Genomic DNA, 20,665 nt, shown 5'->3' with positions numbered 1-20,665 from the left:
CTTCAGGGCTGTGATTGATTTCTGAAGGATGCCTTTATTATTTTAAAAATGGCTAAAACCAGAAGAATGTCGTATTTGCTGAGCTACAATTTTCATGCTGTGAACAATCTGGGAGGTCACTGTTCCATATAGCCACATGATTATTTGCACTTAGCAGAAGATCTTTACTTTGAGGGAAATGGAAGCTTTTCTATGAACCTGCTTCCCTCTACCCAAGCCCACAGGACTACAGAAGGTGACCATTTTTCCCCCCAAACCTTCTACCCATATGGGTCAATTTTAGAAGGTATTGGTATCACATGATAGTTTCTTCTTTATGTGGAGTATTAATTAAAAGCAAACGGGAAGAGAGTATGAAATTCTCGGATTACCATGCTGTGCTCTGATGAAAAAAAAAAAAAGCAATTTGGGAAGTATTCATTCAACAATACTTATCAAGTCTGACACAAAAAAGACTACATAACTCAAGTCTAGACTAGCATCCTCGCTTCTGGAAGTCTCTCATTTGCCCTAGAGTAAGCTCTCCTAAGTCCTAACTAATTTAATCGTAAGAAATGGTTTCCAAAGTGGGGAGTGGGGCAGGGAGAAAGCCTGATTCAATTCACGATGGCGAGCTCCAGCCACCCCGAGCAGTAACCCCGCAGAAATGATCCGACAGGCATGGCCATACGCAAATGACCACAAAAGGCTCTCAAGCCTTCCCAAAGCGGCCAGAATAGGTGACCGTGAAGCTGAGAAGCGACCCCCACCTACAACTTAGCGGACTCCAGCTTCCCCCATGATCTCTCATCCTTTCGACTCCGAACTGGCTGAAAAGCAGGAGTGGTCAAGAGCCAAGACACGGTCCCTGTTAGTAACCGCTCCCACCCCGTCGCTAGGGTTCCCATGTCCTGAGCACACATCGTCCCTAGGCACAGGGCTCAGGAACACTACTGTGGCAACACTCTAGGAACAAGGACACAAGAACCAGTACTGGCTGAGCTCTCATTTGCCAGGCAGAGTGCTAAGCGTTTTATTTGACTTGAACACCACAACGGCGCGCTGAGGTATACGCTGCAATTCCTCACGACCGCTTGCAGATGGGGAAGTCAAGTGGAGAAAGGCTAAGAGATGCCCAGGGTCACACATTCATGGGGGGAAAGCTGGGATCTCCAGCTCGGCAGTGCTGCCTCGGAAGCACCCCCTTACTGCTATCCGACACTGCCACTCCACCTGGGCAGGTTGGCTCCCTTCACCCACCTTCCTCTATTAACCGAGTCCTCGCAGCTCGCAGACCGCAGTGATTCATCGGCATTATCTGCATAGGACACTGTGAGATCCGCAAGTCTTCCATCTGGGCCAACTCAGACCCAGCCTACTGGGTCAGGCAGGGACCGGAGTCCCAGGCCCTCGTCCCTCTGGCCGGTGGCACAGAGCCAGGGGCGGCAGCCCACCACAGACCCTGCGATGGGGAGACTTGCCAGCAGTCCTGGTCTGGGAATAACCAGTGGTGTCCCAACAGCTCCATCCTTGGCTGGCTTGACAATCCACTGCCCCACCTTGAACTCTGATGCACTGGGGTTCCTTAACTTAAACTTCTGTTGGTATCATGTACCATCTTTTTCAAATCACGATTTCCTTTTAATTCTTTCTGTCCCAAGAGATGACAAATACCAAAATTTACACTCCTTAGAAGGTAAAAGCAAGCCTTGAAATGCAAGAAAAACAACACTTGAGTTAACAGTAGTAATATTTACATTCCAATTCTACTGCAAGATGGCAAAAGTTCAGCAACGTTTAAGGACTATAAAGTTTCACTAAATGGTTCCATATTTTTGTTGAAATATATAAAAATATCTTTTAAAAAATGTTACATAAAAGACAATGTGAAAATTACCATATTTTACAGAAAGAAGTAAGTCCATCCTCAAATGTTCCTTTTCAGGCATCTAACTGCCAGCTTGCAGGTCTAGAGGGAAGACATCATTTTAGATCCCCTTCTGGGACAGTTGTCTACACATTTAAATTTGAAGAAGTTTTAGAACTTAATTTTTTGACTATTTAAAGTAAATGACACAAAAATCAGTTCGCAGCGGATGTGACAGAGCCAACACCATTTCTTAACACTGTGAGAGGAGAATTAGGTAGAACTCAAACACAGGAAACCGCGTTCCTTGCTCTTCTTCCGTCACTCTTGCTGGTAATTCCAGAAGTCTGTGCCACGACCACTCAAGTTTCCTATTACTTCGACACCATTCACAGACTTCACAGTGCATTGTACTCCACACATTTTGATGGATCTGTAGGAAAGTGCTTCTGGCAAATGGTCATTAACCTCTTCAATCCCTAAGAAGATAATAAGAATAAAGACTGGTTATGATAGAGCTGAATGAACTATTCCGAATCACCCTTCGTTTTATTCACGGGTTTACCAATGTCCCCATGAAAATGCAGCACCCCAGCAACACCAACCAGATGTACACAGAGAGAAATGTTTATTCACATACACCCAAGATGCATACAACACAGAGCGAAACTGTCCACAACAACGGAAGTGCTGGCAACGACCCAAACGTCCTCAAGAGAAGAGATGAGTAAGCTTTACTATGCTCACACATGGAACATTTTACAGCAATAAACTTAGTATTAACTAATATTAACTTAGTATTAACTAGTATCAACTAGTATTAACTTAGTATTAACTAGAACTCCAGTGGGTTCCAACAGAGAGTGAAGCCCAAAGTGCTGCTTTCAAGCACCCATGGTAGGTACCCAGATCGCAGCTCTCCAGTGCATCTAGAAAGTGCTGCATATGTACCATCCTTGCAAGAACTGAGAAAACACACAAGATGTTCTGTGTTCCATGCAGAAATTCTGTTGATGAGGGATTCTTGTTGAGAACTGAAACACATGCATCTTAGAAACAATACTGAACATAAAAAGCCAGGAGCAAAGGCTTTTAAGTATAATGTCATTTTAATGAAACTGAAAAATTTTAAACAATACATGGCTTATAAATACACACACAGCATGGAAGAATTACTTCTGAAAAAGGCAAGGCAATGGCAAATTCAGAATAACAGTTACTTCTGGGGTAGAGGAGGAAAACAGTCAATGTTCTTCAGAATGTTCTAGTTCTTAAGCTGGGAATCAGTCTTTAGATATATTTTTTATTTCATAACTTATATATTACATGTATTCTTTTATATTACCAAGTACTACATGATAAAAACATTCTAATATAAGTGTAAGAGCACAGTACAGCATCCCAAACCTAACCCAGCTATTCCTTCAGAATTCAGTCCAAGGACTCCCATACTGCCTCTGTTCTACACCTTTGGCATCTGTCACCAGGTTCTGGTGACAAGCAACTAAGACACACGGGATCTCACAAATTTTAAGTGCCTGTCTCTCTTCTGCAGTTTGGCCAGTTCTTCACCAGTTTGTAACTCTGTAGAGACTTGGGAATCGATGACAATAACTGCCACTATTAGAATGCATTCGGCTCCCTGCAGCTCACCCTTCACAGATCCTTCTGTGATCTTTCAACATCCTTAGCTGGCATCTGGCTTTTAGTTATTCCTCTCGGTTTTCTCATCCACCACTGAGCAAATATACCCCTAAGTCATTATCCGAATTCACCAACAGGAGAGGGACAAGAGTAGAAATCTGCAACACGTCACTACAGATCTCTCCAGAACAATTCTGGCAGAGCTCCGCCAATAGCAATGGATGCTATTCACTCTCGTCTGCCAGTCTACAAGCTTTGTTTACAAGGAGACGCTCTGCTCAATGTTTTATTGCGATCTATACATAAACCACCACCAAGCATAATGGCACTTCACTTTAATGACCCACAAGGTATTGTTTGGCACAAATTAGTTTAAGGTTTCTCATCCGTGGGTTTGCAAAAGCTGAAGCCATCCAGTTCCCTATCACAGTAACAAGAACAATGAAATCCTATCACAGGCCAAAGGCTGGCTTCGGTCAGAGCTCTACTAGATACTGAATATGAAAATGTATACAGCACACTGCCTGCTACTTAACTAGGATTCTGTCAGGATTCAGTCTTTCCTCAAAACAATACAACAAAATAATATCTGCTCTTAAAACAAGAAAGAGCTTCACAGCCTATCAGGAAAAGCAGTGTGTGGCTATCATTATATAGATCGTTATACAATGCAGTAACACAAGGGCGTATCTGGAAGTCTGAGGAGGAAGGCAAATCACAGCCTGGAAAGACCCGCTGACGTAACAGGGACCCAAGTCACCATCACGCATTTAGAACTCTTCCTCTGTAATTACCAAAGTATGCAAACAACGCTTACACTCAGGAAATCACCAAAAGCCAAACAAAATCAATAATGACAACAACAAAAGTCCCTGTGAAACCTCTTTGGTGCCACAGTTAACTGAACACAAATATACATCCCCTCAAATACACACGGAACTACAGCCTAACAGATCCAACATCTGAGGAGCATGATTTTCAAGCACCTCACTTAAGTCCTTCATAGATTCAAAGCGTAGCCACACGGTGCTAACTTAAGAAGTGGGAGTGTGCAGTAAGGTTATGCTTCAGCTGACTTCCAAGGAGACATCGGCAGGCAGTGCAGAGAGAGACCGTGTCATTCACGTCGCTCCCCGCTCACGTCTTCTCGCGGCTGGCCCCCAGGGATCGGGGTTTGCTTCAGGATGAAGACCCTCCCCTCTCACAGTGCAGCTTCTCCCGCTGGGAACTCTAACCATGTGCATGCACACATGTGATCTGGAGCCATGGAAATGTAGGGGATCGCACTCGTGTGGCACCTTATACTTTCTGAACGAAGAGGTGAGAAGGCAGAGGGCTGAGCAAGACCGCGCCAACGAGATGCGAGCAGCCTTCGTCAGCCGCAACACGCCAAGGAGGATTAGGAGCCACTATGAGGCCAACTGGTGTTCAGACTGCTGGAAGTAGTGTTCCCTGTAAGAAATGGAATCTTGGCTGTTGGCTCCTCATAGGAGATATCTCTGATGCTTACTTAACCTCACTAAGCAGATTCTAGGATTTAAAAATAAATACCAGTATCCTGTCTGAAATCTCAGCTGCCAAAAGGTTGTGAAAGTCAACAGTCTGAGTCATAAATGGTTACCACAAAACATTATGACCCACTTCTGCAGTAAGGACTGATAGTACACAGCACACATTTTTCAAGGGGTGTAATGTCAGGACAGCATATGGTTATTTTCCAAATTGGAAACAAATCTTTTCAATTAGATCCCCTGGGATTTCCGTTTCCAATTGCTCGAGGATGCTTACACCAGTCAGACAACGAACTGCTTAGCTTAGCTTATTGCAAACAGCTTCCTAAAAACTGGTGCCATTTTTAAATGTAATTTTTTTTCCATGAAAGCAATACATTTATTTAAGAAATCTTTATTCAGGGGCTACAAGTGTGCCAAGCACGGTTTTCAGCTGAGAATATGGGAACAAAGCAGACAAAAATCCCCACACTCATTAAGATTATATTCTAATGAGGGAACAGAGCCAAGAAACAAAAGGAATATGTAAAACATGTAATATTAGATGATAAATGTGATGAAGAAAAATATAGCAGGGAAGGGTGTGTGGCCAGAAGGGCATTTGAGCTTTTACTCCAAGTGAGCGAGGACACCACTGCAGAGCTCTGAGCAAGAGAGCATCATCATCTGAATCATACTGGAACTGCCTCACTCTGGGTGCTGTGCAGATCCTGAAGAGGAGCAAGGATATGGGGTGCCTGGCTGGCTCAGTAGAGCATGCAAATCTTGATCTCGGGGTTCTAAGTTCAGGCCCTATGTTGGGTGTAGAAATTACTTAAAAATAAAATCTTTAAAAAAGAGAAAAAAGAACAAGGATACAAGCTCAGAGTCCAGACAAGAGACGCTGTAGTAATCCAGGTAAGAGAGGTTGGTGGCTAAGCCCAGGGGGCAGCAGTGATAGTGCGGAGAAGGGCCCCGACCACAGACAGACTCTGCATATAGAACCACAAGGTTTGCTGACACACAGGTTATGGGCTGAGACAGAAAAATAACGCCATGTTTTGTATACACACAATTATCTTTTTGAAGTCACATGCTTTCTTAAATGATAGCAGTCCTCTGCCTCACACTTTCCAGTCCCTAATTCCAGCACCCCAGAGGCAACCACTTTAAATCTCCTGTTTCTTCTGGTATGTACTGATATTGACAGTGCCTGATTTTTCTTCTGTCTCAAAATCGTCTCTACGGACTTCCTACTGTGAAAGCTGAGATTTAATCTTCTTACGCCACACTCACTGGCCCTGCACAGGCATACACACCTCACCGCAATTCTCTTCCCCATTCTCCCCAATCGTAATTCCTAGTGGATGCAACATCCAGGATTTACTGCATACTGTCTACACAAATATTATTCAAAGCAGAGCCACGCAGCATATTGTGACGGTACCTCCTTTCATATTTTTCTCTTTTTGTTTATGGAGATACCACCAATTTACTTTTCACCAGTAGGCTACGCTCAATATGGCCAAACAGAACAGGTATTAAATCTGTTCCATTTTTCTCCTGGAGCCCTCTCTGTGTTCCAACCTAGAACAAATGAATTCCGGAGCTCCTTGTACTGCTGTTACCCTAGTGCATCCCTTCACCTCCAATCCGGCAGTTCCTTCTGATCCACTCCTGTCCTGGATCTTGTTTCCTGGACCTTCTCTGTTTCCCTCTGTCACGGTGACGGAGTATATCCTCAAGTAGAGGCAGTCTAACACCATGGACTTAGGTTCAAATCCTCATTCCGGCCCTTCCTAGCTGGGTAACCCTGCAAACTTCTCCATAGCTCAGTTTCTTCACTTGTAAAACAGAGAAATTATGCCATCAACCTCATATTGCTGCTCCCAAGTACTGAAGTGAAGCATCCAGTGAGCACGATATAAATATTAACAATGATTCTGGAGAAGGATACGTGGAGGTCACATTCTGAAGACATTCTGAGACTCATCTGAAAACATCTTTAGCCTATATTCACACTTAACGGGTAGTTCAAAGAAGAATGTAAATGAGTTGAAAATTATTTTCGTTGTTATGACACAGGTACTCTCCCACTTTCTCCCAGCTTCCAGAACTGTTAATGAGAAGTATGATAGCATTTGAATCCCTGAGTCCCTGTAAATGACCTGTTTCTTTTCTCCCAAAGCATTTCAAGTCTTTTTTTTAACTTCTGGCCTTCTAGTATTTCATTATATTAGGTCTTGGTGTGAGAACTTTCATCCTCATTTGTTCTGTATTCAGTGAGCTCTTTTCATTCTAGACACTTCGATCTTTCACCTCTGGGAAGTTTCTCTGCATTAGTCTTTATTTCCTACTCTCCAATTTCTCTGTTCACTTTTCCCTGGAATCTGAATACTGCAGATCTTCTAGACTGACTCCCTCATTGTCTTATCCTTCTAACCCTTTAACTTTTGAATTTCTGTTATGTTTAATTTCTCAAAGCTAATTTTGATTCTCTGACTCTTCTTTGTGGCATACTGTTCTTATTTCATGGTCACAGTCTTAGCTAAGGATATTAAGCAAGCTTTTAATTGAAGGGTTTTTTTTTTTTTTCCCCTGCTCCTTCTTTCTCTGAATTCCTTGTTTTCTAGGGTTTATTTTGGTCTCTTTCACACTGTAAACTTTCTCTAAAGATCTGATGATCCTAGGTGAACATTTATATTTACGAGTGAGGCACTGAAGAGCTAAGGGACACTCCCTGAATGGGCAGGGCCTGTCAGTGGAGGTTCATTTGGGGACAATATGGCAGCAAGCTAGTTTTTTTCATTGGAGGAATACTGAATGTTAAGTAACTGCCAATCTTTTCTCGAGTCAGTTCACAGAGAAGAATCCTCTCAATTCCTGAGTGGGAAGATAAAAGCCCGGCTTCCAAGATCACAGGGATCAAGGGAGAACAGGAACTACAGGGCTCATCTGCCAATACACAGGCTCTCAGTTAAGTTTCCTCTTTTCACTAAGGCATGTCATGATTCCTGAACAGTACAGATCCCTTAGGAAGTTAACTGCTTTCTGCCAGAGAAGAGCAAGAGAGCCCACCTGGATAAGGGAGAAGGAATCTCTCTGGCCTACTTATCCTAATTCTCAGCCACTCCCTCATTTTCAGCCCCATCCTATAGTCTGACCTTTTAGAAGAAGTGTCAAATAGTCCCACATCTTGATCCCTCCAGATTCTATAGTTTACATTAATGGCTTCTTAATGATTCTTCTCCACACAAATTTCAAACTATTTTCATCAGTATGTTTCTAGAAAAATACTTGCATTGAAATAAAAGTCTAAAACTGTACACTTAAAAGTGATGAACATGGTAAATTTTGTTTATTTCACAATATTCCAAAAATCTAATTGAAAGTGTTACAAAATATTCTACATAAAGTATAAAGTGTATAATATTCTACAGAATATTCTACATAAAATATTCTACATAAAGTGTTACAGAATATTCTACATAAAGTATATCTGTATCAAATACAGATACAGTCTGGTGTATTATAGCACATGATACAGGATACAAATTCTCCATAATGAAAGCTGTTTATACCCAGATAAAAATCAATGAACCATTATATCAACCTGCAGCCACTAAAAAATTACCAATTTTTTTTTATTATTATTGCAGAAAACAGTAACTTTTTAAAACCAAACCAACTACAATCACAATTCTTCGGCTAGACTTGCCTTTTCATTTATAAATTCTCATTAATTACTACGACTTAAGGAAGATTTTGTTACTGTTCTTAAGTAATCTCTGTACTGAAGTACAAAAAAGACATTTCATCTCATCAATTATTTCTGTCCCTATCACTAGTCTATACTCTAAGAACAAAGTCTTGAAAATGAAAGCACAGATCCGTCTAGTGATACAGCCCAGGAATGTGAAAAGTAAGATCTTAGCTGAGTGACATTTTCTTCCTAGCTATTTAAAATTCTGTCAATGAGCTGCTGAAGTTCTGATAAAAAATGAATACAAGACACTTAAGAATTAATCCTCACTTTGGACTGAAGGAATACTCACTTGACCTAAAACAGAATATTTAAAAAACGTGTACTTAATAATGAAAAGTTAATTTCTACAATTTCAACTAACACCCACAGTTAGACAAAAAAAGGCCAATCCCTCAAAAACTGTCTACAGGAATTCTTTTCACACAAGATCATTAAAAGCGCTTTCATCGAAATAACTCACTCTAGCCTTTTAAATAACTTATCTGGACCTCACAACCTGGGATGATGAAAAGTCCTACTGCAAGTATCAAAAGTATAAAATATTTCAGTATCTGTAGAACTTAATGGACACCGAAACAAAACTGGTAACTCGGGACTCAGGGTGCCTCTCTGGCTCACAGTAAGAAGCAGAGCTGCACTCATTTTTCACTTGTCTGAATGCTCCTTTAAGAGAACGTATTTCTAGCTCAAAGGCTCAACATTTCACAGAAAGTAACAAAGTACAATCACAAGTGAGAACTCCATTTTAAAAATAGCACTTGCCTGCTTAGCTAAGTTAGGTAAAAATTTTTACTAACTGACCCATCTGGGGGAAGATTTCCGTTATTTGATTACCTTTCCCAGTACAGGGTGATCTTTTTTCTCAAGCATGTAGTTGAGAAATAGAAGATTTAGAACCCCAAGTTAAATGTCTGTTTGCTATCAGTTCAGTTGCCAGCTGAAAAGGAAACATGCACTGCTTAGATCAGCAGTCCCCAAATGTGTTTCCACTGAACACTGCTATTCTATGATCTTAAAAGGTGACGTATGTGGTCAATAAATGCTAGCAGTATTTTTTTCTAAAAATCTAATATGGCAGAAAACATTAAATGGGTAAACAGTACAATATCACACAATAACCTGCATTTAGGAAATGGCAGGTCATAGCCAACAATGCCAGGAGGCAGCATGAAGCCACATGACCCACAAGTGTGACATATGCTTTGACGCTAAGGGAATATTTACCAGCTAACCATGAGACTGTCTATTCAATGTGTGGCTCAAGTTGTGACCACTCAGTGCAGTGACTAAAGTGTCTGTTTTATCATTTGGGGCAACACATGAATATATTATAAATTTACAAATGTTAGTATATACCCCAAAACCTGAAATATGGATTGAAATAACGGACAGAAAATGTTAGAATGATGTCTTTACTAGGGAATTTGCTAACTTAGATTACAGAAAACAACTATCAGAGCAGACTTGTTATAGGAATGTGCGACTCTAAGAAAAATTACTCAGAATGAATTATTACTGCTTAATCATCTAATCCCCAAAGAAATCTTTTCTAACACAGTACACAGATCAATTAATCTAGATATATCAGGGATGTTACCAGCAGGAAACAAAGAGCACACTCAAACCTGAAAATTCGATGGTAGTATTTCCCAGAACTTTACAAAGGCATGGAATGGGCAGGACGTGGGACCAACAGGAGACAGTACAGTGCCTTGTGAGTACCAACACTGGGAAGCAGTAGCCAGCCTGTGCTCTGAGAGGCAAGGAAAGGGGGAGTTAACCGAAGCCCAGAGAGGGTAACTGTGTGCTGACAGCCATCTGGGAGAAGCTACGGCCGTGGGTAGGAGGTGCCATCATCGTTCAGTGACCCCACAGGGAGGAAGGCGCGGAAATAAATACTCCAAACTTGTGCTTCTGCCACCTACAAAACGCCTTCCCGTCCCTGTCACTGCCTACCCATCTCAGACGCAAGAAAAGGGAGCCTGTCAATGTTCATAAAAGCCAGGTTTCTCGGGGCACAGGACAAGGTGAGGAAAAGTGGAGAGTGACCTGCAGAGCAAACAGCCACCTGGTGTGCATTTTAGCTCTTCCTCCTCCTCGTCTTCACAGACAAGTAAAGAATGCCCAAGACATGAACCTTTTCAAGAGATGTCTTTAAATGACTCAATTATAGTCTCTCAATAGCAAGAGCTTACTATAATCTGTATAAAAGAAGCTTTTCCCAAATCTGGGCCAAAGGTTACATCTGTATTTGGCAAACAAATAAAGTTCTTGAAGTTACTAACACCAATTTAAATCTAACCCCAGATTTGAGGCTAGCTAATAAACTATACAGCTTTTCTTTGATCTGCATGGTGAAAAAACCCTCCCTGTGGTGTGTTTAATTTTTGTGAGTAAGAGAACACTTCAAACAACTTTCACAGTTTAAATTCTATAGAGGTTTACATAAAACCCAAAGATGAAATCATGGTACAATAAAATAGCCCCTTGAATTATTTTCAACCGTATTTTCTAACACAGATATTTCTCACCAGGTTTTCTAAATAAAAGAATGATTATTCCATACATCTAAGATTCCATTAAATGATGTCCAAAAACAGGCAAAATTAACTTGTAATAACACAAGTCAGAAGACTGGTTATTTCTGACGGCAGGAGGACTTGAGCCGGAAAAGGCATGAACAAATTTCTGAGGTGCCATCAGAAACATTCTGCATCTAGATGTTGTTTTCTGTCTTGATAAATTATTATGCACACCAAGAATCACTGAGCTGTACAATGAAGGTGAGTACACCTCACACACTCACTGCCTTTGATAGGTTAACTGTACCTCAATTTAGTAGAAATAGTTACCCTATTAAGAATTTCCATTACTGCCTACTCCACCAGTATCTTAAAGTAGAAAACGTGTGGGTCAGGCAGTTTCCTGGAGGTCAGCAAACTAGGGTCCACAGGCCACCCGCGTCTTTCCTAAGTATAGTCCTCAGACTGCAGCCATCAGCTGCTTTCACACCCCAGCTGCCAGGTCCAAGAGATGCAACAGACACCTGGGAAATGCAAAGCCTCAAGTATTTTCTATCCGATCCTTTAAGACAAAGTTTGTCAACCCCTGACTTAACCTTCAAATAATATATTTAAAGTGTTCCTTTTCCAAGGATAGTCCAAATCCACCTCACCCAAACACCAAAGTAACAGGAGGAAGACTCAAAAGACCTTAGTAAATGAGTCCATTCATTGCCATCAAGAATTTCATAAAACTCTCACGTAGAGATGGCAGTGTTTTTTGGCCTTGAGCTGATTCGCACCACAGACATCAGAAATCAGCATTTTACTTGTCCATACACAATGCTACTTTAATTTGGTGCCACTATTTTAAAAATAGAACCATTCAATTTTTTTGAAAAAATTAAGATATTTAGCATATTTTTTAAAAAGTGGAGGATGGAGCACTACTATTATCCCTCCGAGGGAACAACAAGCTGAAGTAACTCCAGTACCAGTGAAGGTCATGCATCAGTTGACACCTCACACTAGCCTTCACTGTCCCCTGTTACAACGAGTTGAGACAAAATGAAATACTGCTTCGATTTTGCCTATATGAGAAGTAGGAAAACAAAAGACTCAAGTGTTTCTTACACACTCAGCTCACTCATTACTGACTATTGGGGCATGTGAGCTTGCAACCTTAGGTTTAAGCAATGGCCTCAAGGAAAAATGGCAGAGCAGAATCAAAGATATCCAAGGAGCAAAAAGGGCAATAATTAACCTGATGCTGGCAAACATCAAGTGGCAGAGATCTCCCTCACATATTGCAAGTGGCTCTACTCCTGTCTCAGGGCACTTCTGTTAAAAAGCTTCTTTGTCCTATTTTTCAACCTCTTGTGAGTTTATCTGTAATTATTCAAAAATAAAAGTTTAATAAAAAGAAAATCACTGTTTTCTTGGGCTGATTAAAAAAAATGCATCTTCCTTCCTATTACTTCAATTGATCCTTAACTATAGGACAAGTTTACTCCCTTTTCTGCCAGAAAAGGGCCACCATTATCTACAGGTCTCTTGCTCAGATCCCCCACCAACAGTCTCCTTTCCTTCAAGAACTACAAAAGTAACACGACTTTCACATTTCTGGTCCTATACAATATTCATTCCATCAGCAAACATTTACTAAGCACACACCACTGAGTAAGGAACTGTTCTAGACTCTGGGTATGTTAACAGTGAACCACGTTCTTGCCTATGGAACCTACACCTAAATTATTATGTCTAATAATGTAGCATAAATTACCATTAGATTCTGTAGAAGTCATATCATACTCTTAATTTTACTGCATGTATAGCCTACAAAATTCCCTAATCCTTTCTCATATCTACATTGCTCAGACTGTATATTCAAGCAACCAGTTCCCTGGATCCAATTTTTTTATGGTCATTCTTGCTACATATTGCATTTTTAGAATCTGTTCTTTCTTTCAGTCTGTCAAGAACTGCTGAAATGCCAATGTCCTTTTCCACCTTAACACACACCCTACCCTTTTTGTCCATAAATCTGATAAATAAACCTCTCTATAGATAGAGCCAACCAAATCAATCATTAAAATATTTTAACAGGACAGGATTGAGTGACTAAGAACCCCATGATATCTCACTAGCATCCATCCGAAGAGCCATGGATCCATTACCGAGTCCTGTGGCATCCTGCACTCAACCAGCTATGCATCTACCTGACTGTATTAGCATATCAACATCTGTCCACGAGAAAAGTATTAGGTTTAGGTCAAACATCCTCCTAAAGTTCAGCCTAAGTCCAATTTTCCCTAATCATCTTGGAGGAAAAAAAGAAGATTTTTTTAAATGGGAAGGAAGAGTTGAAAAAGAAGACCAATGGAAGAACAGGTCATTATATAGCTTTCAAAAATAAACCAGGAATCTTTAAAAATGTTAGATATATTTTTAAGAAGAAAATCGGTTTGTGGGGAAGTGGAAATCATGCTATTGTTGAAAAACCTAAAAGCTGTCCCTGAGACAATTTATGTTGTTATATGAACTTCTACACACACTCTGGCTTTGGCCATGGTACAGCTGAACACAATTAGCAAATTTAATCATCGGAAACTGTTTTCTATTGTTAAAGCAAAATGACCTTCCCCTCCCCCCACTGAAATAAAAGCTTTTTGCCTTCAACAGTCACTAGTGGTTATTAAAAAATGGAAAGGTCTTTGAATTTCAACAAGTATATTTGAACTCTATAAATTCTACAATTCATATTAGGGAGTCAAGTTGAACTATTTGAAAATGCTAATATATATGAATAAGGCATCAAGCATGACGCACAAGTTAATCTTCAGCACTTGGAATTGAAATCACATAACAAGATAATTCATGAATATGGTAATAATTGCTCTCTGGCACAAAATCTGAAAGCACGTTATGCATTCTAAGCAAATTTTACATTTTAAGTAAACTTCCCGAGTATCATCTTCAAACTTTAGAATTAGCATCCGGCACAAGTCCTTATACAGACAGAACCTGGGATTTTTGACAATTTGGCAATAGTGATTTAACAGTTGACTTTCTTCCCCCACTAAGGAGAAAAGTTTTACCCAACAATAACGCAAACCAGTTTATGTGACGCAAAGAGGACCGTAAGAAAATAAACTATTAACCCTTTCACCCTGTTTGTGTCAAGAAGTATCATTAAATGTTACTGAAAATAATTTTTCATTAAAGCCAGATTTTTACTATTCATACCTTCTTTTTAGCCCAGTAGATATTAGATCTATCTGGAAAATGACAAAATGAGAATTACTGCTAAACAGTCTAAATTTGTCCTTCTTCACCAAACTCCCAAAGCCAAATGAAACAGCATTCTTCCAATGCCAAGGGAATTAAAGCACGTCTCATCCTGTCTTGCGTCGTATACGAAACTTACAAGGTTTCTCTTCTATTCTGTGAAGAGGTCTTAAGTGTAAGTACTTAAAAAAATTGGACTTGTGTCCTATCGTATTGTATCCAGTTTGCTACAATTCTTCTCCTGCTCTCAAAAACTGACAGTTTGGGAACTGCAGAACGTTAACCTCCAGAGCAACTTCTCTCCCTCGCAGTTGCTTACCTGAATATATTTCCGCTGTGTTTCATCATTTAAAACATGCGCAACATGCTTAGAAAAAATCTTTTCTCTGCCAGTTCTGGCATGGATACCAACCATGGTGACACCTATGGGCCAAGGGGCATTTCCAATGGCCATCTGAAGATAAGCATCATTAGCCTAAAAAGAAAAGTTTAAGAGATCAGGAAAACAAAAATACTGGGTTGGTCCCAATTTGTGAAGTATTTCACAGCCCCTTACAACACAAATTTCATCCATCTCTTCAGCATGTTGCAAGTATTATCATTTCCATTATTCAAACAAAAGAAATTAAAATATGAGGTGTCAGGACTGCCTTGCCCAGGACCACAAACGTCCATGGAAAACCAGAAACCAAAGCTAACCCTGTGAGTAAAAAGACAAACATTCCTTTGCAGCCTTTGTACCCCTGCAATTAATACATTTCAGATCGGGAATTCCCAGGTAGGTACTTTGATGCAACTCTAGTTTCGGTCTCCTCTAGACCCAGTCTTCTCTACAGGTGGTCACATGGAGAAGATGGAGGCTGACTGGTTTTTCAGAATCCAACCTGCAACTATATCCACTGTCTGCCTCTGAAAGCTGAGGCTGGGGGGCGGGGGGAGGGTGGGGACGGCTGTGTGAGCTGGGACTATCACACAGGGTCCACAGCAGATGTGTAAACAGAGATTAAATACTAGCCCTTGAGCTGAATAGTTACTGGATGAGATCGTTTCACTTTGGCCCTTCTGCACCTCCCACCTGCCAAAAACCTTAAAATAAAAGCTACAAAATGTAAAGACAGAAATCAATGAAGACAAACAGCTCTTTTTCTAAACCAAGTCTGGCTACCTAGGAGGAAAAAATAAAAATAAAACAGAAATCAAGTAAATTCTGAAAGACCCCTAGGGTTTCAGAGAAGCTCAAATAGCCAGGTTTTGAAGAGATTTTATTTTTAAAAACCAAATACACGATTGATATGCAGAGCTGATTTTAAAAATCAGGTACCACAAATAGGCTAACTAGAAGACCATCTTCTGCCCTGAAGGCAAATTTGAATTTGCGCTACTCAGTTTTACAAAGCTTAATTTTAAAAAGCATGTTACACACTTATCAGATTCTGACTTGTGTCCATTTTCACACTGGTTATTAACTGATAAAATTTCCAATATTTAGTCTCCCCAAATTTCTAAAGAAAGCTGTCCCAATAGGTTATTAAAGTTTCTTGGTTCTTCTGCAGTTTACACAAAATAAACTTTCACCTGCTTCTCGAATATAAAAATAGAAAAAGCAAGGAAAGGGAAGGCATGCTTGCTAGTAGGCAAGTGATCTGACTTCTTTCTGCAGCGATGGTGACCTTATCCATCCCTTCCAAGGCAACTGTCCTTATTAAGTACCATGCAACTAACAGAAACTATCCAGGAATAAAATTTATAAGCATAAAACAAAAACATTTCCTTTGATAAAACAAACTGGCTCTCAGAAGGAGTAAAAACACTACGTTCACCTCATCAGCACAAGGTTCTAGCCGGGAGGCATGCCAGGCAACCCTCTGTTTACTACAGATACTCCGAGTACAGGAGTAAGCCCTGGCATTCCCCACTTTTCTGCCAGAGCCCCACCTACGGCTCTGGAACGGACAGGGGAACCATTGCGCTAAAACTCCCTCCTCCATTGCGCTAAAACTCCCTCCTCCTCACTCTTGTGGCACTACCACTAGACGCCTCCCTCTTCAGACTCTGCTGATAGGCCAGATGCAGGGGCACGTTTCCAATCCCCACTACTGGTACAGCAGGCCATTCTCCTTCCATTCCCTGCAGCAAGTGACAGCTTCCCACTCCCCTTCCTGAACTCCGCTCCAGGAGCGCTGGGCTGCGGGGAGCTCTTTCCCCCTGCTGCTGCCTACAAAGACACTGGGGCAGGAGGAAAAGTCTTCCCTAACAAGGGGCCTGCTATTGTTGCTGCTTTGAAATGGGTGGGATGAATTCTAGCAGCCTTACTTGGAATATTTTCTCATACAAGTATAAAGGGTGGTTAAATTCCATTGTATCATTAGTACAATAGTTCAGCTATATTACGGATTAAGTAGGCTTTTATAGCTGGCCTGGGAAACTACATAACATTGTTTCTATGGAAAAATTTGTTCTAAGCCATAATCTTGGACAATCTTTGAAATTCAATCCCATTCATGAAATAAACATTGCCTATATCTAGTTCATACTCTGAAGAATCTTTACACCTATCGTAAAAATGACTAAAAAACCAATGTGGTCAGGAAAGTTTATTATCGATGCCTAGTAATAAAGCTGACAATGAATTAGAAAATAAAGGTTTTGTTTTGTTTTTTACTACTAATTCATTTCACATTTATTCTTAAAGCTCCTATGTAAAATACTTCCACATCAAATGAACGTATTATGCATACACAACCTAGATAAGCTCATAACCATGATATTGATGCACAGCATGGTAATGTACCTTTACATATTCTCTCTGCAACATGAATTTAATAATATCTGTTATGGATTCTTTAATATCAGCAGGAAGATTCTGGAAAAGAAAAGAAAAGTATAACTATTTATGGAAGCTACTGTGTATAATTACAGACTGCCATTTATACTAACTTTAGATAGTCTTTAAAAAATCAGTTATGTGAAAGCGTTTTTCAAGGAACCTTACCCTTTTCCGTAGCTTTCTGAAAAGGGGTCTGAGATAGGACTCGGTTTGTTTTTGAGTAGCACTGTTTAGTTTGCCCTGCACACTGCGCTTCACATAATCTTCTCGGGCATTCAATTCTTTAGCCCAAACACCAAGAAGAAACTGTTGAAAGAATGGGTAAATTTAGACTATGATGCCCCCCAGTGGTTCAAAAGGCTTAAAGTTCTCTAACACACTCAACAATGTATTATCATCTTTAAGGTAAATTTTTTTCTAATAGCATCAATATTTAACTGATGAACTATTTGTGCTTATTTTGTCATGTATGACATGAGTGTTTGTAGTGCTTAACAAGTCACTAACTTCCCTATTCTATATTTACATACATATATATTCATTCCTAATGCAAACAATTTCCTGCTAACAACTATCAAATTTCAAATTTCATAGCTAACTTTGACAGAAATAAACTTTTACTCCTATTTCTACTAAAATTCAACCCACCTAGATTCATTTGCCATAATACCTACTGTGCTGTGATACTTAATCTTCCAAGTATGTTGCTGTGCTCTAGGCACACCCATGGACGCTGCGGGACCGGTTCCACACTACTGGATTAATAAAGCAAGTATCACAGCAAAGTGACTCAAATGAATTTTTTAGTTTCCTAATGTATATAAAAGTTATGTTTACACTGTAATGGAGTCTATTAAGTGTATGACAGCACTATGTCTTAAAGAAATGTATATACCCTAACTAAAGAATACTTCATTGCTGGGGCACCTGGGTGGCTTGGTTGGTTAAGCATCTGACTCTTGATTTCAGCTCAGGTCTATTCTCAGGGTCATGAGACTGAGATTGGGCCCCTGCATCAGGCTCTGCACTGGGCATGGAGCCTCCCTGAGATTCTCTCTCTTCCTCTCCCCTTCCCACCTTAAAAAAACACTTTATTGCTAAAACATGCTAATCATCATCTAAGCTTTCATGTCCTAATCACTGATCACAATTAACCATGACAAATATAGTAACAATGAAAAAGCCTGAAATACCGCAAGAATCACCAAAATGTGACACAGAGATACAAAGTGAACCAATGCTACTGGAAAAACAGTGCCAGTACACTTGTTCCACACATGGCTGCCACAAACCATCCATTTATAGGAAACCAAAAAAAAAAAACAAACAACAACAACAAAATCACCAAATAAAACAGCATTATCAACAAAGCACAATAAAACCAAGCACTATAATAGTGGGGTACACCTCTATTTGGACTTTCTGCTTTCGGTAGTAGGGACGATTTAAATACTCCCACTAAAGCACGTCACTAAAGGAGAAAGAAGGAAAACAAAGAACAGAAATAAAGAAACTATAACCCCTCCTCCTGGCCCTGGAAAACCACCCTGGGGCCCCCTGGGTTCAAACACATCAAGAGCACCATTCCTAGAGGCACATACACAGGGAAGGTGGCGGAGGACATATCCCTCTAGTGGCATTACCTATGGGTAACCCTATAAGGAGAGGCTGTCACTCAGAGAGGAAAATTCTAGTTCACATTAGTTCCCAGGCTTATCTAATTCCATACCATATCTTCAATAGACTGAGAATCTTGATGACTAATATGTTGTACTTAAACTGTTAATATAAATAAAAGCACTTCCTGCATTTTAATCTCTTGGCTTGAACACAAATGGTTTGTGAATAAATGCTAAAATGAATCTGGCATTTGCACACACTCTACCTAAACCAGTAAAGCAAGAAATGCTGAGGAGAAAGATGGATTGAACTCATCACAGCAGGGATACACAGCTATCTGCAGAACTGAGAAAACGAACAGTCTCTGAAAGGTTGCTAATGGGTTTGCCTTTTTCTACCGCCAAGGTCTTCCCACCTCCTTCCTCTCCCTACTGTCATCACTACTCATAAAAGCTTCTGGAATACTCCCCTCACCGCACTCTCTCCTGGAATGTTTTTTAAAAATTTTAAAATCCCCCAACTTCTTGTTCATTCCACTGCTGTGACTCTTTTCTGTGTGTTTACATTGACAAGTCAGTTTTAAAGTGCTGCAGTGAAGTAAATATATGTCTCCTTTGATTAACCTCCAAATGCCAGTGCACAGCAATAACATAAACTGTGTACATGCAAAACATGTTTATTGAGGGATTTCCTTTCCAGTCCTTAACCCTTAAATCATCCAAAAATTAAACAACAGTTTTTAACCAACCCAAATGTCCTTTCCTAGGCCTAAAAGTACATACCTTAAGGAACTTGGTAATGATGTCCATGTCCTTATGATCATCGCCTTTTCCTAAAGACTCTCCCAATGCCTGCAGAAAAACAACGCTTCTGTTCATTAGTGAAGACCAACAGTTGAAAAGTCATTCTCAACACCAGTCTGAACATGGACATTTATGATATATACTAATTTCTATTTTTAAAAAGCCCAAAGGAACTTCTAGGTAAGTTAAAAAAGAAGAAAACACCAATCTGTCATTGAAATTTAGACAGGAAGGCATCTTTTATCAATCAAAAGACAAAAAAGGCGGGGAGGGGCTTAGGGAAATAATGGATAAATTTCTTTTTAAGGGAATAGAAATGTTAGGTCATGATGATGGCGGCAACAACCTGTGAATATACTAAAAACCAGTGAACTGCACATTTTAAATGGTTAAGTTGTAAAGTGAGTATCTCAATAAAGCTATTTAAGAAAAAAGCCAGAAATGGTTGCTCACACTATTTCTGTCAAATTTAGGATCTACAGAGAGGTGCTGGGGGGGGGGGGGCAAAATTAAAACAACTATGATCTCACAAAGCACGCAGCCAGGAATGAAAAGAAACAGAAAAATAACAGTTTCTGTTTATTAAGCAGTAGAAGCTTTCAACTAAGCCATAATTTCTGCTCGAGCGAGATATTCAGATAGTATAACATGGATTTTTAATTAGGATTACATTTATCATTCCACATTCAACACATTGGCAAAAATTAAAAAGCAAGATACTGCCAAGTGTTGGCAGTGCTGTGGGAATAAAAGGCACGCACACACTTTTGATGGGGGTGCAGACTCGTACAGCCATTCTAGAGAGCACCATGACAGTACTTGGACGAGTTACACACAGATAAATCCAGCCATCCTGCTTCTGAGTCCACAGGGGTTACGT

At 40.1% G+C, this 20,665-nt stretch overlaps 1 protein-coding gene across 4 annotated transcripts in view; it reads right to left on the bottom strand.

The window, feature by feature from the left end:
* Positions 1–977: 977 nt before the first annotated feature.
* Positions 978–20,665, bottom strand: part of PRPF18 (pre-mRNA processing factor 18) — a 48,138-nt gene continuing 28,450 nt past the window's right edge. For all 4 annotated transcript variants that reach the window (XM_082739540.1, XM_082739537.1, XM_082739538.1 and 1 more), the window contains 5 exons: positions 19,765–19,833; positions 17,528–17,668; positions 17,327–17,398; positions 14,855–15,010; positions 978–2,325 (listed from right to left, as the gene is read on the bottom strand). In XM_082739540.1, coding sequence (XP_082595666.1) covers positions 2,245–2,325; positions 14,855–15,010; positions 17,327–17,398; positions 17,528–17,668; positions 19,765–19,833 — 519 coding nt within the window. In that variant the 3' untranslated portion in view covers positions 978–2,244. The remainder of the gene's footprint in view (positions 2,326–14,854; positions 15,011–17,326; positions 17,399–17,527; positions 17,669–19,764; positions 19,834–20,665) is intronic.

Source organism: Mustela nivalis (genome assembly GCF_964662115.1).
Source record: "Mustela nivalis genome assembly, chromosome: 7".
Taxonomy (NCBI): domain Eukaryota; kingdom Metazoa; phylum Chordata; class Mammalia; order Carnivora; family Mustelidae; genus Mustela; species Mustela nivalis.
This window is presented reverse-complemented; position numbering and strand designations above follow the sequence as displayed.